The 24,242-nt window shown below is 34.2% G+C and overlaps 1 protein-coding gene across 1 annotated transcript in view; it reads right to left on the bottom strand.

Annotated features, from left to right (window-relative positions):
- The window catches only part of SNTG2 (syntrophin gamma 2), a gene marked incomplete at both ends in the record, with an annotated part of 175,522 nt that overhangs the window by 26,366 nt on the left and 124,914 nt on the right, over positions 1-24,242 (bottom strand). Inside the window, 3 exons of the mRNA XM_080389202.1 lie at positions 6,291-6,500; positions 10,947-11,018; positions 19,586-19,702. Coding sequence (XP_080245328.1) covers positions 6,291-6,500; positions 10,947-11,018; positions 19,586-19,702 — 399 coding nt within the window. The remainder of the gene's footprint in view (positions 1-6,290; positions 6,501-10,946; positions 11,019-19,585; positions 19,703-24,242) is intronic.

The following is a 24,242-nucleotide window of genomic DNA, read 5'->3' as shown; positions in this document are numbered from 1 at the left end:
CCCATCTTCTCAGTTTACCATGAAGAATTAATAGATCCATAAGCTTGCAATGAAAATAAGTTCTTATTCAGACTGTCTAATTTCTCCTAGATTTTGGATTTTAGGTGGACTTCTTTTGCTCAGTCTTAGAGGATGATTTAGACTACCATTTCTCAAGCACCACTTAATTCCCAAAGATGCTTAGAAAAAATGAGTGTGTTTGTTTCGAGTGCAGTTACTGAGGCACCCAAAGTCTCCTGAGCATCTCAGAAATCAGGCAGTCATAAAAGCTAGGTTAGCTCTGACAGAACGATGAGTGGAAAGATATCTGGATCTGAGCACCACAAACCCTTTACTTCAGTTTTCTCTAAATCCAAAATCTTCAATTGGAATTGTACCTTTCATGCTAAAAAGTAGTTTCAGATAGGGATAATTCCACACTCCCTTGCAACTGGGCCATCATGCAGTGGGAATGCAAGGAATACACATGACTGACCAGAGCACATCACTGTTCCATTTTTAGAAGCTTGTTATCACTCAACTTTAAGCATATATACAGGAATGTTGCTAAAATATCCATTGATGTTCAGTGGCAACAAAATTGTTTAGAATCCATTTGAACTTTTATGCAAAAGAATTTCTCCAACTGGCTCCTAATTTTGAAATCATTACTTTATTGTTATCTCCAGTGGATTAGAGAATGAAAGCCCAAATACATGAATAAATCTGGGTTCTTTGTGGATCTGCTCAAAATATGGGAGCTATTCATTCATTCAATTTGATGAAAATGCAGGTTTTTAAGATGTCAGTGCAGTTTCACGCGGTTCATTCTTTTTGATCTCTCATTGCTATAAGTGATTTTACACCTCATAAGAGCAAGTAGGTGATTTGAAATATTATTTTTCATGTTATATACCAATTATTGTTTTATATAATTGGTTATATATAGGTTAGGAAGTAGTATGTATGCATACAGTCACTACTACACTGATATTTTATACAATATAGTCAAATGAATGCTTTTAAAGGGAAATTATGACAACATACTGCTTTCTTGGGAAGGTTACTGAAATCAGATGGAAGCAACCTATTCACTTCTGTATGTTTTCAGTTAGTTCTAGTGAATCCTTTCAGGGGATTTTTTACAGAAACACACATGTAAAATTAAGTAACAGTCCAGAAAGAACAGCAAGCAGTTGTAGGAATGAGGAGATTTCCTGAGCTGTGAAGGAGGGATGAGAGGGAAGCATTACATGGGCAAGTTTTATAAAGAAAACTTTAAAACCATAAATCTTTACTAGAAAAACGAAGTAAAACCCAAAAGCTGTCAAGAGTATGGATTCTGAAAGGATCTGTACAATAAACTATGTTTCACAGAAAGCAATTTCATCTTTCTCAACGAGAACACTATGAGTGGGTTAAAAATTATTTAAAACTGATGAACTGGTAAAATCTATTGCAAGATATTACAAGGAAATCAACAAGATGAATAGAAGATATCAAAAAGTAACCAGGACCAGACACTTCAGAGTCCATCAAACAAAAAGGGAAAGAGATACAAAGCTGAGGAAAGGATATTCTGTAAACTACTTCTTTAAAATAATTATGTTATTTTTGGTTTTGTTTTTTTTTTTTATGTTATTGTTTTGTGTTAATCATCAACAAAATGGTTGTAGACTCCTCAGGCATTTCATATAGATCATTCCAAAGAACATACAGTGTATAGAGGGAAATGTTAAAGTCTGGAACAGGAAGATGGTGAACTAAGGATACTGCAAGGTATGCTATTCCCGTGTCTTCATCCTTTGTAAGTGTGGAACACTGCTTAAGCTCACAGATGAAAACAGAGATTGGCCACACAGACCAATATGGAAAAGGAATTAATTGTTGCTTACAAAACAACAACAAAAAATAATTCATTAACTACATCTGTTTTGACTATTGCTTTTTTTTTTTCTTTTTGTAGGAGTTTTAATCATAGCATTTTAGCAGGACAATATTAGTGGAAAGAAAATTGAAATCTTCAAAGCTCCAGGTCTGCATGCACAATTATTCCCAGTAAATATTTTTGTGTTTATCCAGAAGAGACATAATCAGCAAGCAATTCTGAGCCACAATGAGCCAGTCTGGCTTACATGTTCAGAATCAAGAATCTCACTATAGAGAATTGTTTGTTTTTAAAATAAATAAAATTTAAGAATGCATACAAAAAGATAAAACATCCACAGAAGCAGACACATGTTAATGGAAAAAGAGAGGGAAAACATAAGATAATTGCATCTTACAATTAAGTTCATTATAAACTAGTTTTGGATTTCCACTAATGTTCACATGACATGCATTTAAGTGAAATATTATTACAACATTAATGATTATTTTTTAAAAATATGTGTATTCTTCACAGGAGAAATTTGTATAATTCCAGGAAAATGAATTTTACTGCTAAAATTTCTTTTATCACAATACATTCACGCACCTGTCCTCAACAAATATGTATTTTTATTTCCAGGGTTTCTTTGTCTGTCAGGATTAGTCACTGAGTTACAGAACACAATGGAAGGAAGTTCACTAAAGCACTCACCTTTAAGCACAGAAAATAACCATGCAGCAAAACTTCTTGATTATTCTGTTATGACTGAGTGGAGTCCAACATATGACCTATTTTAATTTTTGCAGTTACTCAAACTAAACAACTTTTAATTGTCCAAGAAAATGGTTTCATGAAACTAGGTTATTCAGCTGTATGAGAACTGGAAAGAGCTTGCAGCATCTCCATCACAGCTGGAAGCACAATGGGAAACCTTTTTTTTTTTGTTTTGAAGTTGCTAGATAAATGAGAGCATGTAACCGTGTCTCCTCACTATACACCAACTGCAGGTATTTTAGAGACACTGCAGTAGATTACTTTCCCACTGCATGTTGTTTTCAGTCTCCTGAGAGCTCTTCCATCTTGTGAAGCAGGTTCCTCTTCTCTGTCTTCTGCCTTCCATGTAACAAGTACAAAATTTGAAGATGCCAAAATAGTTAGTTCAACTTTTCTACAGCTGACAATGAAATGTGTTACCATTGTTTTTTCCTCTGTCTCCTGCCAAATACTATTCCAATATCCTCCTCTATTCTCCCGTTGAACAACACTGAAGACCCCAAAGATCCAAATCATCTTATCAAGATGTTTCTGCATTAATTTAACAATCATATCCAACACTCAGATGAGTCAAGATAATTTGCTTTGGAAAGAATAGTTTGAGGAGAGGGAAGAATACTGAGAAAGCAACTTAAAAAAGACAATGTTGAAAAAACATGGAATAAAATCTCGTAGTACTGACAAGACTACCCAGAAGGGTCAAATAATCAGTAAGACATCTGGAAAAGGTGCTAACCTTTTATTTTTGAAGATTCTCTACACCTTAAAAAGCTTTTAAACAAAGAAAAAGAAAAATCACTTAATTTGAGCATGAATAATTGGTCTTACACCGTTTATGATGTTCCAGGTGAGGCAGAGAGTCTTGCTAGGATTTCTGTGAACTGACTGAACTTCTTGTTAAAATTGAGAGGCTTTCACTGCCTATCTTCCTCCATTGCAATGATGACTTTTATTACCAGCCTTATGCGAATACTTTTTAACGGCACTTTTTCTGCCATTCAAGCACCTTCCTGCCCTACTTCTATTGCATTTTTACTGCCTCCATCTGCAACTACAGGATTTTTTTTTCTAGGAAGAAAATATAGGTATTTCTAAGATATGGATTTAACCTAAATTTGCTTGATATCATTGTTTGTAAACAGATTCATTTCATCTGGTCACTGAATTTCACAGTTTCTCGGCAGACTCCTTTTTCTAAGCAGTTGCAGCTTGAAATATGGCTTTAAAATAGCTCAAAGGGGAATGATACTGTGAGGGGGGATATCTTCCTGCTTTATTGCGTTTTTTCTGTATCAAAAAAATCATGCAACATGGGCAGACAAAATTGAAAAGCATCTTTGAACATACCACTGCACATTAATAATTCTTTTCATAAACTGTATGGACAGAATCTTTGAAGAAATACACCTCTTCTTACGGAAACACCAAACACAAAGAACACATGCAGGATAAGGTTAACAATCACCCTATCAAAGACAAAATGCGAATGACTGTCAACAGTAAACAGAACCACACATTTCAACAAGAACGACTGAAATTACACATGCAAGCCAACAATTGCCATGAATCTTGCCCATTCATTTATGAATAAAAATAAATGTAAAACTTCAGTTATGGTCTTTCTCCAAAAGGAAGAATTTCTATGGACAATCTACCCTATTGGTGACAATCTAATCTACCAGTTCTTTTTCTATGGCTTGAAATAATTATGTAATGTTAAGCTGCACCTCATTCATGCTGCTCTTGATATCATTCTGAAAAGAAGAGCATTCAAAGCAACATTTCTGTTTGGAAGGAAGAAAGAAAACAGTGGAGTGAAAAGAATTTTCACTGCTGGAGACTGGCCACAGCACTTTGCATCCTAGTGACATAGTGGTTTACAACAAACTTGAATGTAAGCAACTGAGTGACAGAAAATTAAGATATGGGATCACACATAAGCAGACTAAAGCACTGTAATCAGGATTTTAATTGAATGCCTCTCCTGGAGGTTTCAGATAGTTTAAACCTCAGCTGGAAGAAATATTAATGGCTTTTGTGGGATATGGGTCTAGAGGATTGTTGGATTAAAATGACAAAAGATCATTTCAAAAAGACTTGTTCCTAAATTTTAAGATTGTTACTATGTAAAAGAACAAGTTTTGAGGTTAACAATAAATACTTCAGAAATTGACTGGATACAGAACTAGCTAATCTCCACCCTCATTATACTTAATTTTAATTATATATTTTCTGCTTTTTATAGGAATAGCACATAGGACAATCAAATTGTTGGTCACACAGTTGTATCAAAATTTCTTGCAGAAATTGTGAGAAAATACTTTACACACACTCAATATGTGTTATTAACATATTAATAACTCCCTCATACTCAGCATATTTTCAGGAAGAATTTTTTTCTTTTTTAAGAATTGCACTACTTCTCAAAAGTGCAGGAGCAACGGCATCACCATTGCAAAATGTTCTTTGTTACCTCATCAGTGCAAAGAGACAATTGGAAGGTTTCTAAGCAAGTGCCTGCAAACCTCATTAGAATCCTACAGATCTGGAAACTTAGAAGAGCTGATCCAACACCTGTGCTAGGACTTCTGCTCCTTGCAAGGTGTGCTAATGCAATGTTGTGATTCAGTGCTCTCACTATTGCAAACATCTTTCAAAGGTCCCTGCAAATGCGAACATATCAGATCAATCTTGCATTTGTGCTAAACTGTGTAACTCTGTTTTTAATTGGAGAAGGTCTATACTCTTAATCCATATTTCCAGTACCACTGGTCTAGTTCACTTGGGAGTATGGATCCAGATGTTCAGCAAATAACTTGTTTATATAACCATATACAGGCGTTTGAAGTTGCAACTTAAATAAAAATAAATTTATCTTCTGTGTCGTCATACCGCAAAATATCTCCTTTAGAATAAAGTATCTGTTTCAGGACAAGCACAATCATTCTTTGGTCTCTACTGATTCTAATAGGAGCTTAGTCACCACAATGCTAAGACACCTACATTTACACAACTATACCAAGAATCTTGATCTTAAATTTCAAATGACCTAATCGGAAGTGCACCCTCAGATCTAAGGAAATAATTGACTTGAGAGAATTTTACTAGCCAGTAGAAAGTGATAATTTGCTGTTGAATTTTGAGAATTTAAGACTATCACAAACTTTCACTTTTACACTGTCTTCAGTCTCTTCCAGTGTTAACAAGTACAATCCCAATTTACAATTAACAATGTAAGAGCAAAATATTTCATCTTTGAAAACAGAGCCATCATGTAAAACATAACATATTTACCTTATATAAGTGGAACATAAACTTTCTGGAAGAAAATGTTCAAGGTGGAGTGAGTAATCTCCACAGAAATTTATCTTCCAGTGGTGAAATGTATTAATTTCCAGTTTTTTATAATCAAGGTTGACTTACGCATTATTACTTTCAAGTTAATTTTCATAACATGCTCACAGACTGTTATTACATAGTTATTGACATACAAATATTGATGTGTTGATGAAGCTTTCAGAAGCCTTCAGTGTATAAAAATGCACTCAGATCCTTAGTCATGGAGCACATCAATCTGATGCAATTACTAAACACAGAAATTATCTAAAAATGTTATACTTTTTTTACTGATGAAATTGCTCCAGGATTTAAATTATTTATTACTTACCCCTGTTCTCTGAACTTCCACGAAAATCGCTCTTTGAAATGATTTCTCCCACACTGCCAACTCACTGCCCAGCTCCACATTGAAATAATGACTCTTGCCGTGTCCAACCATAACACTGAAACAATACGGCCTCTGGTCTTCAAGATCGAAGTCCTGATGAATACCTAAATACAAGTTTGCTTGTAGGCAGCAATCATCAGCAAGCCAGAGCTGAAAGACATGTTTCAGTATGTGACGCTTCATCTATCAAAAACAGTTAAAGCAACGTTGTATTCTGTAAGTTATGGGTACTTTGATATATTATGTCATTATGTTAATGATTACCTTGAAGAAATGTTCTGAGAGTTAAAGAATAATTGCAAAGACAACTTCTCTCTTTGCTTCTTATTCACTTTAACCTGTATCACCTAATCCAGGCTACTTCTGCGCTTCCAAAACACTGTAATAGTTACCTAAGCAATACATACATAATTTAAAGAGTTTGTATCAATATATTGTTTACTGTGAAAAGGAAGGAAATCCCTGAATTGCTTGAGTACAATTCAAGAGCTGTGTACCAGCTTTACAGGAGAATATAACTACCCTGCTATGGTTACGTTCCAATATGCTAACCACCAAGGAATGCAGAAAATTATCAAGCACTGAAGGGCTAAATCTGAAAATGACAGTGTGAGCTTTCAAATGTCCCCTAATAGCTGCCAGTGCTGCTAAGCAACTGCAATGGAAGTGAAGTGAGATGCTGCTATCACCTTCAAGATGAAGAGGAAGAAAATCTTCATATTGGTCTTTCAAAATAAAAAAAAAAATAATCCCTGTAACAGAATGTTTTGTAAATTAAAACAAATTCTTACAAGAAACTTACCTAATCTTTCAAGACTTCTTTGACTAGCATAAATACAGAGAAAAATAAAACTAAATAAAAAAGCTACTGCCTTTACATCTGGGTATGATGTGACTGAATTACAAAAATACACATTTTTTATAAAATTCTATTTATCAGATAGGGCCATTTCTTCATTTCTCTATGATAGCATGAGGCAGAAAATAGTGAAGAATTTGAAAAAAGAATGTTATTTCTTATTTTCTAGTCACTCACAAATAGATTTTTTTTTCCCTAGCACTCCAGGTTAGGTTTAGGAGACTTGACTCTAGTCAAGCAGATCTGAGGTAAAAGCAGTTATGTTTGAATGGACTTAGGTTCTTTGGAAAGGCTAGAATGCAACTTTGTAGGGGCACCAAAGTCCTAGAAACTTGTAGTCAGGATAAGATTTATAAAGATTTAGAATTTAGTTTTCCAGAACCTCTAATAGCCTATCATAGCCTCTTGAGGCTATAGTTGAAATTCCATGCACATGAGAACAGAAAAATAGCTGGAATCTGAACATCCAAATGTAATATAAAATACTATGATACATTAAAATAAATTCTTAAATGTTCAGTCTTGTGTCCCTACGATTCTAGATGTACACGCAATCGCCCTCACAGTGTAGTAGTGAAGATTCACTTTTTAGTAATGAAAAGCAGAGGAAACAAATGCTCTGCTAGCACACCTTCCTCTGAGTACTGCTCTCCTATTCATAAACAGGATCAAAATACTCAGATGGGAACTGAAAACTTTGCTTGTGCTGGTGAATTACTGAATAAAGCTGGCAAATGTAACCTTACACAATTTGATCGAGTCTAGTCTGTTAAGCTATGGATGTTTTGTGGGGTACCTCAGAAGCAACACATAATGCCACCAGGGTACACAGCACTTTGCTGTCAAAAATGGCCCTTGCAGCTACCTGAGGAGAGAACAGTCTTAAGGAAGATCAAAGTTATTTTACAACACTCCTTTGGGCTGTTGAAAAGGAAGTTGAACAAAATTCCTGTATATAATCTGATGTTCAGCAGCTATGGAGTGACAGGTATTATATCTGTATCTGCTTCAAGACTCAATGCTGCACAACCTGGCCTGTAGACTACTTATTAATATTTCTTATTTTCTATGTGAAAATGTACTGTTTGAAAATACCGGGCAATAAAAGAAAAGAAAATGTTTTTAAGACAGATTTTAAAAATGCAATTATTCTTCCCCTGAAAAATACAGGTTTCCAGTAACAGTTCCAGTAAATATGGAGTATAAGTCAAGATAGAGGGAGAAACACATATGATAAAAGCAATTACATTTTCAATCGTCTGGTTGTTACCACTAAATGTCCATGAATATGCAAGTGCATGATATATATATATATATGAATTTTAATTCACATATTTGCATATGCAAGTGTGTATTTATATGTATGTATAAACACACACAAATTAAAATATAGCAAACATTTTTGTTTTCAAATGTAATTTCCATATTGGATTCTCATTTTCCATGTTTAACTCTTGTGTCATAATAAACACAGATGAGAAGCTTACAATTAGGTGAGTAACAAGTGCACCTCTCCTTAAAATCCATCTTTCATGAGAAGATACAATGCCACCTTCCACCAGAGCTCTGCACTACTCTAACCAGCTTCTGAAAGTCCTTTAGAATACTCCCCCTAAATGGCAGTTTTTAGAATAAACTCCATCTTTCAGTCTGTGATGAAGAAACCTTAACCTCTTAAGATTTCTTCCGATCTTTTTGGATTTGCTCAGTTTGTGTCATTGTCATTTATACCAAGGAATCAACAGAAAAGAGGTTAAAGAGTTGAATTTGAGCTTTTGCACTTTAGATAATGTATTCATGAAGACTGGCAATTAAGCATGCATTTATTAAAATGTCAAGAACATTAAAGAGTTGAATCTTGGGTAGTTTATTTCCCACTTCTTTTTCTTAATGAAAAAGTATCACAGAATATGCTTTAAGGATACATTATCCTTGAAATTACCAGAACATTGGAGGAAGGACTGAATTTCAAATCAGTAGTAACATTTCAAGGCAAAAAAAAAAAAAACAAAAGACAAAACACAGCAAAAACTTTTCAAAGGGCATAATGAGTATATATTTAATTGCTGCCTGACTTATTTTATCAGGAAAAAATATTACAAAAAAATTAAGGAACCAAATAATCTGGGACAGAACCTCTGCTCTTTGCTGCTGTCTCAGTGATGGGCAGGACCTGAAGTTTGCCATGTGCATCCACCTGGAGAAATGGTCACATTGAAATAATGCTATGCCTACAAGAATATGGCTGTGATCCTGTATCCTGCACTCCAGAGCTGAGCTCAAGCCCCAACTACAGGATTGTTATTATCTTCGCACGGCATTTGCCAAGACCTTTCCCTCTCCCCACTTTTGCCAGAGATGGGAACCTTCCTCTCCAGCTCAGTGTCAGCAGGCCTACAACAGAGAAGAAAACAGGCAGTGATGGGCTTCAAAACTGGCAGCTGACATGAGCAGAAGCTCTTTTAGAAGCCAGTTAATGGACTGACACTTCTGTTAAATACATATGTTTTACTCATATTGGAGAGGTATTTTTTTAGATGTCTATCAAATTCAATGTGGTCCTTGCTCTGTCGTTTGTAACTTCATTATGTTTTCAGATTATTTTTTTTTTTTTTTTTTTAATCACAGTCAACAAAATTGGTGTGGAAACATGCCCATGTTGTTGAAAGTCAGTGTGGGACAAGTAGTTTGAGTAGTCAGGAATGGAAACTCCCTGCCACCCCATTCTTTGAAGAATATGGTCATTTAGTGCAACAGATCATTTCCCTCTATGCCGAAAAGGGGAGTAAAGAGGAATGGAGTGTTGTCAGGTCTATGATTATTTTTTTTCATTTTCACTTTTCCTTCTGTAAATTGTCCTGAATAACTGTGTTGTATCAGAAAAAAACATCCCACAACTAAACAAAAAAAAACCAAAACTTAAGCAGTTCTTTGGCACATGGTTAAATCAGGATCTGTAAAGGGAACTGAGGAACAACCTTCTCCACATTAGTACATGGTCAAAGGACAAACAGCAGAGAGAGAGGCTGATAAGAACTGAAGATGATCTGTAATTTTTCAGTGAAACAACACTTTATCTGAAAAGACTGATCACCCCCCCTGCCCCCAATAATATATTTGATTTTACTCTCTTAGGCTAGTAAGCTTTCATCTAGCCTTACCTCACCTGCAAAGTAGCTTTTGATTAGGTGGTAGAGAAATAAACTAATTTATCAAACCATGAAGAATTCTATAGTACACAAATGCACCATATTGCCTTTTGTAAGGTAATACCTACTATAACATTTGCAAACTACACTTGACCTAAAAGGGACATATATTTCTACTTCTATTTACTGAAAAGAAATAAAAGTATATTTATAGAGATCAGTAATTATAGCAAAAGCATTCTTTATTACATTCACTCAAAAATCTGACCCACGAAGAAAAAAGCAGTATCCAGCTTCATTATGCTTAGCTGTGTGTCTCACCTAGACTTCATACAACCAGCTTGAATACTGAAAATTTTCTACAGTATGGAAGCATTTTCATAACTTGCTCGCTTAGAGCTTAATCCATTTTCCATGTATTTTTATACTTGCATAACTAATGCACTAGCAATTACAAATAGTTTTTTTTACAACAGATGAATTATTTGAATGTTAGCTACTCCTAGTTAAGATTAACTTGAGCTTATTATTAACAGGAAAAGGCAAGCTTTCTTTACTAAACAATATTATGATTGTTAGGAAACCTACCTTGTGAATTTTAAATAGAACCTCACAGAGGTTATAGATTTTTTCAGCTCGTACCCAGTCTAGTGTGCTTACCTATAATATCAAAAGAAAATATTAAAAACACATTATTTATTCTAAAATCATGTACAGATGAAAAAAAATTTAAAGTTTCCACTCATCATTATCCTACTGGATGCTCTAAATATTGACATGTTTCTACATTTAATATCCAGCATTAAGAAAAGACTGTGAAATAGCATTCAGTTTTACAGAAACAGCATCTACAGGAGTCTTACTATAACTAAAAACTATTAAATAATTTAATTGGTTTTTTCCCCTGTTATTACTACAGTATGATGGAAACCTCTTTTTAATATCTGTGGTGAGTTACATAAGCATATTTATTTTCCAATATGTTAACATAGACAACTTGTCTCAAACCCAGAGTAATTCAGCTTCATGTCTCCATTTTAAAAAAATCTTACAATCAACAGACCAAAATGTTTTCTTAAATACAGGTTTGAGTTGGCATACAGTAATGCACCAATAACTTAAAATTTATACTAAAAACCGAAAGGGACCATGTGATTGCAATATTTGAAATTAAGAAGGGTGTCAACTGTGTGCTTAACAATGAATATGAAAAGACATTTTTGTTTCCTTTTGATTTCATCACTTAGTCCTGTTGACATGACAGGCTGTTAAAGTTTGACAGTTAAAATGATGTTTGAAGTTTTCTCCTAAATTCTAGTTGATATAATGTGATAATCTGTTTTCTTTTAAAAACAGTACCTAGTCTATGTAGTTTAAGAAAAAAACAAAGAACCTATACATAGGAAAAATACAAGGGTAATATGCATCATTTTGCTTATATATTTTAAAGCAAAATCTAGCTCTTGGTGAATGCACAGGGATGGCTGCATAGATATATGAAGAATTTGACTAAATTGTAAGTCTGAGGCTTTTAGCTCATGGAAATAAGTGTTTGGTGTCTCTAATAGCAACTTGGATACTTTAAAATAGCAGGGCAGATGCAGCTTTGCCCTGTTCCTGCCTCCCTCCCAAAAGGAAGAAAGGATAAAAATTAAATTAAATTATTTAGGTAAAGCAAAATTTGGCTGCAAAACATCTGGCTTCTGTGGATGAAATGTAACTAGGAAAAAACTATGAAATTCAATAACAGATTCTTTTTCTCTGTATTCACAGTAGCACATACTTCACCTATAATAAATAATGTTCCTGATGTTTTACATGAAGATCAACATGAGTTTTTTAAAATTTAAGTTTAATTTCCAGGTCTTTATAAATTCTAAACCATTAAGAAAAATGGTAATAAAATGATGAAAATCCAAACCACTACAACACTTAGGAGCAGACTGATGTGACTTCTGGTTATTAAGTGTTATTTCAGAATGCTGTTGTACGAGTCATGTGAACCTGGTGTTAGTGTCTTTCTAATCTTATATGCTTTTATGTCCACTCCAATTGAAATTAATGAACATTATTATCAAGTAGACCTCACAGCCACGTGTTTCAAAGCAGTGTGTTTCAGAATTTGCCTGAATTCTTTCTTCTTTATGTGGAAAGCATCCCATTTAAGTCTATACATCAGAGGTATCTAATCTAACAACCTAATCTAATTCCTAATAATCTAATCTTAACTTCAACATATTGAGAAAGGAGAAAGAAAAAAAAAAGAACAAAAGACAGTGCTTTCTCCCAGTTGCTCTAACTTTAGATTAGATCTTGAACTTTGAGACGACTAAGTTTAGATGAGATAAATCACCTATTGCAAATGGGACTGAAGACTTCTAGAAGAGGAAGTTCTATCATCACGTCTTTTAAGGATATAAAGGGAGTCATATTCTAGGGTTCTCCATCTGACATTTTTTCTATTTTACCAGTGAAATGAAAAACATAATTTGAATACAATGCATAAAGTAGAATATTTAAAAGCATGTTATATACCTCCTCATTCTGTTTTATTATGAACATTTTCTCATAAACTCAAGATCAAAACATTACATACAGCTACCTTTAAAAGTATGTACTACTACTTTAAAGGAACTTTGTGAAATTTAAATCTAATGTTGGATGTTTTAGGAAATTAACTTTTAACCACTTTAGATATTCGACTTTTCCTGCTATCACTTCATAAAATGTAGCAATTTTTAGAGGCAAACATTTATAATTTTTAGATTTCTGTTACTCTTTTCCTTCTAGTAAGGTCCATTCAGTATATTTTTTTTTAGTTTTGCTTTTCAATTCTTGCTACAATGAAGAAATAACACAAGTTTAGAAAATTGAAACTGAAGAATTACAAAGCTGATTCATAAAGGAATATTATACACTCAAACATGCTCACGTAAAGCAAGTACTGCACGTCTTTGCTCAATGTTATATACAGGGAAATATTTTTTACTTTGATCGCTGTTCTGAAAATAAAATAATTAAACAATACATGTTTTGGCCCATTATTGTTGATCCTCAAAAGGGATCTTCATCTTTCTTGCAAAATAAGGTTTACAGCCTAGAATGGTGGCAAGTTCATTACTTGGTCTTGAATTTCTTGAAGCGAAAGGTTCTTTTCAATCTCAGTTAAAAGCAGGAGAACCCTTCATTTCTATTAGTGGCTAGACAAGATACAAAAGCACAAGCACCAACTTAACCTGCTGTTTATAAAACTGAATTTAGTGACATAGGCTATAACCTGAAAGCTGTTGAGACATAACTGAACTTTCATTTGCTCATATAATTTGTTTTGTTTCCTGAAGACTGGGGATTGATTCCTAAACTGCTGGGGTTCTTTGCTGCTATTAATGATGCTACCATGGACAACAGTGACACTTCTGTGCCATTAAATTCACTCTGAATACTTCAGCCTTCTCCCCATTATCCTGTGCTTCTCTTTCATCCTTTGACTCTCAGTAACCTCTTATGACTTTTTCAGCAGAGATAGCTAGTGACAATGGTAACTGTCAGCACCTATACAAGCCAAGATTTTCTTCCACTGTGTATGTCAGAGAAAGGTTACCATACTTAAAGTCAAGAGTGAAACAGTCTGAATATCATAGTGTGCAAGGTCATTAGGAGAACATGAATTATATGTTGAGAATTATTTTAAGGAGAGGAAACAAACATACTACAAAGGGATACTGGAATCCAAAAAGACAGCTGAAATTAATTATAGTTTTCTTAGATCATAGCATGTCTACATTTAAAATGGTATCTCTACCATTTTATAATAAATGTATTTATTACCAACAGTACCTGAATGTTGTTATTATTATTATTGGAAGACCAACTCCTTAGCTAACTCAATGCATTATGTTATGTATTGAATACTTGGATTTGTAGATATTTGGTTATATTAACTCTTTCAGAAAGACTGTAAAATGAACACGTTTGTAAATTCATAGAGAACACTGAGCTGATCACAGAGATAATAAAAATTAACAGACAGAAAACCAGGAATTTGCAGTTACAATTTTAAGTCCATAATGAGAGACTGAAAGAAGTGTGTAGAGTTACCAAAGTGCCAAGTGTTGCAGAAGTGCTTTTTACTTCAGTGTGAGTTTCTGTAAGTTCCTCATGTTATAAGAACAGGCATTACATTGGATTTCTGGAAATAAGTAAACTAATAAAACATAGTTTTACTTAGACCAAGTGATCACAGCATCAGTTCAGGCTCATATTTCAAATATACTTATAATAAATTTCTGTGTTAATCATTGATTTTTCTTTAAAAAGTTATGATTTAAAATAAAGAGAAAACAGTTAAATTGATTTTGACACATACATGTAGTAAACAAACCAAAAAAGTTACTCCCTAGAAAAGAATTCTATTATAAAATAATTATAAAATAGGCATAAGAGAATTTCATGCCTATTCAGAGATCAGCATTAAAGGATTGACTAGACATGAGAAACAAATATGGGGTGCACGTAAAAGAGAATCACGCTTCAAAACTCACTGAAGTCAAAGGGAACATAACATACTCTGACTTTCTATGAACACTGAATCTGATTCTACAAACCTCCAGTGCCCCTCCAAATACTATAAAATTGAATACATACATGAAGAGTAAAGCTTAAGGAAAAGAAAGATCAAAGTATTTCTGTTAATATATATATTATTATACCATTATATATTAATATAATATTAAATTATTATATAATAATAATAAATAAAGATACTTATTATTGGAATACAGAGAATGTTGCACTATCTGACAATTAAGTACAAGTATCCAACCCACCTAGAAGTACTAAAAAGTTCTAGGCAAAAGATGAAATACTTTTACTTCAGGAGTAATTAATTTCACTTGTCTCTTCACTCTTCAGTGAAAAAAAAATAAGCCAAGTATAACTTTAAAAAAGTATTAAAAGATACTAAAAAGTAAAAAAAAAATAACATCAAGAAATCTTCTTGAGATGAACTATGATAGCAGTATAAGAAGCCTAAAGATGTTCAAACCAACTGAAACTCAATGGTATAAAAAGAGCAGTCGGATCCTAGCAAATACGTGAACAAAATAAATGAAGAACTGTGTGTAAAGTTGGAAAGTTCACCAAAAGCATTCATGGTGAAATATATGCCCTCCAACTCACTGTAATTTCTTTCCTAATATGTTACATTGACATTATGTATAATGTAAATTATAAATACAACTATCTAGAACTTACATAGCAGTACTCTAACACTCAAAGCAGTGCTCATGCTAATTATATTACGCAAGCTTTCCCCTCTGTAGAGTTTTTCAAACGTGAAATTATTTCTGTTTCACATTATTCTTGTATTTATTCATTTTCTTAAAACAGTGATTGCTTAGCTGCTTTCATGTAAACCACTTCAGTGTTATTTATTTAATCATGTTGAAAAAAGAGTTTTGTAATTAAGGGTCCATAAATAACATAACAGGTCCAAAGATGTGGCGACTTGAAGACTTGAATTTAAAAACCATACTGAATTATGAGGAAGACAGAAAATCAAACAGCACAATCCTCCCCTACATATAGCCATTATTCCATACAAACAAAGCACTCAATTTCTCTGCAAATCTTTAATGACATAAAACCAGTTTCATTTTGAATGACTATTTTGAATGACTATTTTGAATATTGTCTCCCCAATTTCTCCTATGATATAGATCCAGAACCTTTTCAAGATCTGAATAGTGACAAAAATTTATCAGAGGCTTTTAGAATGTAATATACTGTTTGTATATTTATTAACACCAGAATAATTTCTATTTGTTCAATTGTGTTTTTTACATATGCAGTTTTCAGAAATGTGTCACAATTCTAGTATAGCAATCTGCAAATGAAATCTAAATTTCTTAAATGCTATCAGATAAGCCACTTTAGGGATGCAGGAAGATCATTCTCTGCTAATTGCACTGTTCCTGATATTTACTTGTATGGTGAAGCTTCTGCATTTTTGGAAACATCATCTGATATATTGTTGAAATGGAGTATAAATAGAATATTTCTTGACATAGTGATGTATTTCATATTATAATAGCCACATTTTTCCCACATTTTTCTTTATTTTTGCCCACGGGTAACTATGTTTTCCATTCTTACAAAAGTTAGCAGCTGTATTTACATTCATATCATCTTTTCCACACAATTAAATAGAAAAAGAGTAGAAATTGTACCAGATCCTTTTACAAGCAGTTGTAAAGTTATAGGTAAGGTCATTACAACTAAAGATAACTGTTTGACTTGTAGATCATCAAATCTGCGCACACTACATTGATATACACTACATTGATTCGGTATGCAAACAGCAGTAACATTATAGAAACGTCTCTGAAATAAAATGTATTAAACTTATCTTCTAAAGATCAACCAAGTTAAAACATCTGTATTTTTGTGACTGGACAATCCATTTTTTAATGTTTCACTTAACACAGTAAATAAAAGTCAGTAGGAGTAATGGTAAGAGCCGTACTATTAAATATCTCTAAAAATAGCGAATCAGCTCTATGCATGGCTTTGTGTGGGGACTTGCTTTTCCAGCTACAGAACCGGGACATGTGACAGAGAAGCAGTGTCCAGGCACATTGTGGGTTGATAGCTCCCCAGGAGCCACGGGAGCTTGCCTCGGGTCTGGCAGGGCAGGGACATCCCATTGCCCTGTAGTGGGTTGACCTTGGCCAACAGCTAAGGACCTATACAGCCACTTGCTAACTCACATCTCCCCACAGTGGGATACAGGAGAGAAAAGGAAGAGCAAAAGCAAGAAAACTTGTGGGTCAAGATAAAGACAGTTTCATAAGTGATGGAAGGAGGAAAAAAGAAGCGATGCAAAGATGATTGCACCTGCCCGCCCCAAGCAGGTCAATGCCCAGCCAGTCTCCAAGCAATGGCTACTTTTGAAGACCAAATCCCCATTTTCTATTGCTGGGCATGATGTTTTACGGTATGTAATATCCCTTTTGGCCTATTTGGGTCAGCTGTCCTGGCCACGTCCCCTCCCAGCCTCTTGCTCACCCCTGGTCTACTCACTGGGTGGGCACTGTGAGAAACAGAAAGGCCGTGCAGGCGCTGCTCAGCATCAGCCAAACCCACTGGTGCGTTAGCACTGGTTTAGTCACAAATGAGAAATCCAGTGCCACATGGGATGCTACGAAGGAAGTTACCCTCATCCCAGCCAGGCTCAGTACATGTCCCAGCCAGGAGCAGGGCAGCCACAGGGACTGGGGACAGCCCCAGCTCTGGGCACCAGGCACCTCCCTGGGGACAGGGATGGGCTGAGGCCGGGCCTGGAAGCAGGCCGACAGGTAGGCCTGGCTTGCTGGCGCCTATGGCTGAGCACAACATGGCTGTGGGCAGCTGGAGACCAGTCCTGCTGTGTGGCTGGGGCAGGGGCTGACACCCACACGGGGGCTGCAGTGGGGTCCTGCGTTGTGGGAAGTGTGGGGGGAGCCCCAGGGAAGGGGTTCAGGGACAGTCAGGGCTGAGGGTGCCCTCAGGACTTTGATAACAGCTTCAAAGTGTTGCTTTAGATCCAGGTTAGAATTCTCCAGGGTGGTTGCTGGAAATTGCCAATTTCCTGTTTTTTTGGTGTTGTTCCCCACCCCCCCCCCCCCCCCCCCTTACCCAATATAAAACATCTGTGGAATGATTAAATAGCAAGAAAACTAGTCAACAGGTTTTATAATTTACAGGCTTTGTCACATTTCCTGGTGTATCTGAGTACTTGGATGACATAACACATTGACCAAGGAGGTCGTCTTCATTCATATTTAGAAAAGCCACTTTTTCTACAAAAAAATCGTGCAGAAACGCAATAGAGTGTAGTAGATACTGACAAGTAACATGGTGTGAATACTACCAAACATGCATCCTCACTTGTCTATTCTCAGCAGAGTGCTGAACATGATAAATGAAGTAGTTTAGCCCTAATTAGTATCATGTAGATGGATAGTTTTAATTATATAAAAAATGTTTCCTCAAAGACAGGTCTGAAAGTGATAATTAAAATTTATAAAGGAAAAGCATTCATGTGGTGTGTTATTTATTTGTTTAATATTCTTGTATTGGTTTTGCATTTTAATTGGATTGTACTAATTGCTTCAAATTTTAGTTCCTTGACTTAACATATAGACAAATAATTTTTTAGAGAGGAAAAGAACTTTTCCCGTATGTGTTGTCTCATTTTAAAAATAAAACTATTGGCCATTTAAAAATGCTTGAAGTTAATAGGAATCATTGGATCTAGAATTTCATTTTAGAGAGAGAGAAAATGTTACTGATTGCTTCTCATTGAGTTTCACAAATAAGTTTCTAAGACTATGTTCTTCCCAAAGTACTGCACATGGTATGCATGTGAAGGATCAGATTTTCTTTGGATCACCTGAAGAAACAGGGAGACTGACCACCTTTTGGGCAAAACCAAAAGGAAGCTGTATAATTGAAATTGCATTCTATTTACACATTTTATTCTTTTTTTGGTTTGTTTAAAGCAAAGGCGCTCTGGAGAAAAACGAAAGGATAAAACAATACCGTGTGGTAAGTATGGGTCACTTTTTAAGAGCTTAGAATTCTACAGCTCATTTATGTTTCATTCTTTTAAATTTACTTTATTAGGGGTTTTTTTAGAGAAGTATTAGGTAAGTCATCTATTGTGAAATATAATTCTTGTTACTAGCTATGAAAATTATCAAAGGAAGATAATTTCATTTGTTCAAACTCTACATTTAGCATTGGATACTCTGTAACATTTCATTCCTTTGCCTGTGTGCAAAATCAAGTATCTATTAATAGTATGGATGGTGTATTTCATGACACACCTTGTCTTTAAGAAAACAGAGTAACTACAAACTCATTACAACTACAAAAAAACCATAGAAAAAATAAGGTAGGAAATATTTGACCTAACCAAACAGAGAAAAAATCTGAACTACACACCTTTAAGAAGTAAAAGACTTAGTCTGTGTTAGAATTCTTGGTACTATCAGTACAGTAAGATTTTCAGAGGACCTTGAAAGAGTTTAAATATCTAAAGCTTATTAAACTTCAAAGCCAGCTATAGATTTAGCTTCTTCTGAAATGTCAGCTGACAACCTCACTTGGTAAGGAAAAACAAATCCAGATGTAACAAACAGGTTTCTGTTTACAATGAAACAGTCAAAAAAATATTATTTTTTTACCGGTGGAGTGCTGAAAATGTAGAAGGATGAACCCTTCAGTGCCAGAAACTTGAACGTGTAGAGCTGAGATGAATCAGTTCCTTCAAGTTTCTCATTTACCCATCCCATATGTATGACCTGTAAAAGAAAATAATTGAAAATTAAAGCTCTATTTTTCAGTGTAGCATAAGATATAGCTGGATTGGTCAAGTCTTTCCACAAGGAAGAGTGGTAATATTAGAATTGGATGTATCATCCACTTCTTGTTTAACTTCCCCCCTCCGGCTAATCTTGAAGTATATGGTATCAGGCCAGTGTGTCAGAAGTCCTTGAACAGACTTAAACTTGCAGTACAGGTTGTGTGAGTCTTGTCTGAAATAATCACCATTTAGAAAAGCCACCTTTTTGTGTCTCAGCAGAATCTCACTTGAGCCGGCAGAAAACCTGAGCCAGCAGTTTACAAAAAGCATGATCCTGTGTTATCTACAGCACAGTCAAAACCTGGACATTCTGAAATTTCTTCTGTTACATGTAACTCTAAAGAAAAACATCTGAACAAATCACTAGATTTATCTGAAATCAAATAACTTTCTGTATGTTCATGTTTGCCACTGTTATCAAGTGTCTTCGTCATACTGGTTGTCTTTCAGAGTTTATATATATTTTTTTATATATACTTTATCTTATTACAATTTATTTCCTTATAGATTTAGAAGTTAAATTCAGTTCTTGCACAACTTTGCTCTAACAGTATTACAATATGTGTCTTTATATTTCAGATAAATCATTTTTAAGAAAAATAAAATTCAGAAGTAAAACTGCATGCTTCCTTTTTGAACTAAATTCAAATTTATAAAGGAATAACGCCATAGCATAGTAGAATACCATGAATGTAGTTACCCACCAAAAATAACAAAAAACCCTCCACATTTTAGACATCATTTTGCATACATTAAGAGGAATATACTGCCGTTGCAACAGATACTTTAATCTAGAGTGATCCACCAATCTGAATATATAGCTATCACTGATAAGCTTGCTCATTTTCAATTAAGGCTACACTTACGGAAAATATTGAGTTACACAGGGACAGAAATGTCATAGCACTTGTGAATATACTGAAGCCACAGAGCTTCACTGGATGTCATAGGAAACAGCATGGAGGCAGCATTCATTAAACTGAACGAAAACTTCAGTATTTGTTCTATTGATAGAATTGGGGAAAATGTGGTGATCTCAGTAATGCTTTTCTACTGAAAGCCCAGTGTGCACACCTATTGTTACTAGCAACAGAGCACAATGGTGGAAATAATGGACAGGGAGTAGCTAATAGTACAGATGCATGATCATACTCACATAATAAAAATCTCACACATAGTTTTCTAATCTTTTTTATTTAATGTATCAATGATGTCTCTTACTACTCAATCTATTAAGAAATAAATAATAATATGTTGAGCTAGACAATCCTGCTCTGTGCTCTTCTACTGAGCTCCAACATTAACATTTCAAGATCTAAGAAACAGCACAACAAATACAGTAATCCTTCCAGTTCTCAGTTTGCTACTCTGTAAATCCAACAACTTTCACCAAAACATTATTTCTATAGTAGTCTGCAAACATGTAGAAACGGGACGTTCAGACACTTTATTACTTTAAGAAAATATACTACTACAACAAACTATATTACATATTGAGTTTATCAGTGTGGTATATAATATCAAATGATACATACAAAGAAAAATAATGTCCAAATCACAGGGAACAAACAATACCATATTCTCCTTTACGTTCATAAAGTCTTGTTTTCTGACTTGCATATGGACACCATTTATTAACATTTAACAGTATTAAAATCCCTTCTTAAAAGGTAGTTTACTGATTAAATTGATAAACAGATAAGCAAAGGATATGGCTTTCTATTATGTTCTTTGTTCGTCATAATTATCATCACCATTTATTCTTACAGCACCACTCACCAAATGATTTCAGAATTATCCACAATGTCAAATGGCATAACTAAGTCATAGATAAGGTCTGCAACTTGGCAAGGTTCATCAAACATCATCTATTAAAGCAAACATGACATGTTCTGAGAAATATAGCCATTGGGCTATGATAAGGTCACTTGTTCAATCCAAAGCCTACACAAAACCAAACAGCAATACTTCAGTTACATTTTGAATACATTACACTGAATATTACTCTGCTTGATTGAAATGATGAACAAAAACTCCAATTCCAGGACACAAGAACTTCAATCAGGAAAAAACAAATAACAGATCATCAAAGCGAATATAAAGACTTAGAATCCTTACAAATATAAAGAGACCCTTTTTGTTTCTAGATTTGATTATAATTTCCAAGAGATATCAGAAGCTGATTAAAAGATTTTCAATTTTCATTTTCTTTAAAACCATTTGTGGAACAAGGAAACAATTATATACCTCACAGCAGAACTAAGAAAAAATAGTCTGCTGATTAATACCTCACAAAAGAAACATAAAAACTTATCTGGAAAAAACTAGGTAGTATATAATAGTTCAATGTAATAATAATAAAAAAAAAACCCTGAACAACAAAAACCCAGCAAGTAATAACTTCCAAAACTCTTTATATCCCAAGATTATGGTTTGTGTGTTAGTACCATGAAAAATTTACTTATGTATTAAAGGTGCCAGTACAGAAAATGTTGAAGAATGTCCTGAACTTTTTTAAAGACACCTACAAAATAAATGCCTACATCAACTTGTTCCTTTTTTTTTTTTAATGATGATGTGAAAAAATTCCACAATTAGCACATTTGTAGATTAATTTAAAATTTGGAGAGTATTTCTGCAGAATATTGGCTGAAGTTTCAGCACACACAGGCATCTAGGAAGAGAAATTTAGTACAGCTAGAAGACACACAAGTTTTATTTGTCCATTTGTTGCTAGAATTTTTGTATATTTAGGAGGAAAGCAAGGATTGAGTTGATTTAAATATGGATTGATTCACTAGATATGAAAGACTAAATGAGATACTTTTTTGGGGAAGAAGCAGTAGTCAGGCTAGGTAGCTGAAGAAGGATTGCTACTGGAAGAAATGGTGAGCTCAGTGGGTATAGAGCTGTATTACTGTCATTTGCATGGGCTGCAGATAACAGGGTGGCAAGCTAAAAAACAAGTATTGATGAATATGAAAGGGAAAGGTGGAAAGACAAAGCAAAAGGCATTTAGGAGGAGAAAGAAATCAAATTAGTAAAATCAAAAATAAAACAGAAGAAAATATGAAATTAAAAAATGAAAAGAACAAAAGGAAGAACACTATACAAGTACATAAAGAGAGGAAAATCAATGAAAAAATATTTGAGAGGAAAGAACAATAAAGAAAAGAGGATGCCAAATGTATACTTGCCTATAAAGACACAAAGTTCTTTAAAAAGTAAAATAGAAGAATTTCCTTTATCACATTATTTTTAACTTGTGCATATATTGAAAAATAATAAAATTATGCATCTTATTAAAAAATCTAATGTATTCTTTACTTCTACACATCTTCTTTATTGACTAGTTTATTTTATGGTAATTTAGAACATAGAAATGGATAAAGAATAATTATTAAATTCAACAAAAGTCCGTACAGAAAAAAAGTTCCAAAACACTCAAGTGCTGGTATTCATAACAAGCTGTTTGTGGTTCTTAAGTAAGCTACTTAGATTCTCAGTACGTGGGTGGGTATATTAGTCCTGGGACAAAACCTGTTCTGTTATTTGGATTCAAACCTACCATTTGAAGTTCTAAGGGGTGCTTATAAAGCATAGTACTACAAACTATCCCATTCTCAGCATTGCTTTTGCCACTTTATTCCTATGCTGCATAATCCATTTGAGACTGCTATTTGAAACTGTGTGGAAAATTACCCATACCTCTGGAAAACTACCCATACATCATCGATGTATTATTAAGTTTCTAACATGTTCTAATTTACTTTCCAAAAGCATTCATTATGAGGAGATAAAACAAGTCACTAACAAAATGTAATCCAATCATAGCAGATAAATGAAAGTTCTTATTTGCACTTAACTGTTTTCCTGTAGTAATAAAACATCTAGATGCTGCAATGACTGGAAACTTAACATGTGTTGCATTTAATAAAGTAATCAGTACATTATATATATAGTTCTTTTAATTTAATAGTTATAAAAAGTAAATGATGCAAATACACCAGAGGGAAATAAAGAAAGTAAATCAAATAGATATCTATGTATGACATGTCAGAACAGCTGGGTACACTTAATGTAATTAAAGTGGGATAAGAAACAATAACAGACACAACACCAGCTTAAACCGCAAGTTAAAAACCAGCGCCATACCATGAAGCACAATGGAATAATACAAAATTAAGAAAGCAAAGCAAAGTACATCTTGAAGTTGCTTAAGTAATTCTTTTTCAGTCTTTTCCAAATCAAGTGGTAGACGGCATGTTTTGAAAAGTACCAATATTGGGCGGGGGGGGGGGGGGGGGGGGGGGAAGGAAGTGGGCCTTTCACGTACATAATGATTAAAAAAAAAAAAAGTGCTAGAAGTTTTATCATAAACTTATAGAAGCATAGAAACATTTGGGTTGTAAAAGACCTTTAAGAACATCAAGTCCAACCACTGACCCAGCACTGCCAAGACTATCACTAAACCATGT

This window comes from Falco punctatus (genome assembly GCF_963210335.1).
Source record: "Falco punctatus genome assembly, chromosome: 5".
Lineage (NCBI taxonomy): Eukaryota > Metazoa > Chordata > Aves > Falconiformes > Falconidae > Falco > Falco punctatus.
Note: the sequence above shows the minus strand (reverse complement) of the source record. Positions and strands in the feature narration are given on the sequence as shown.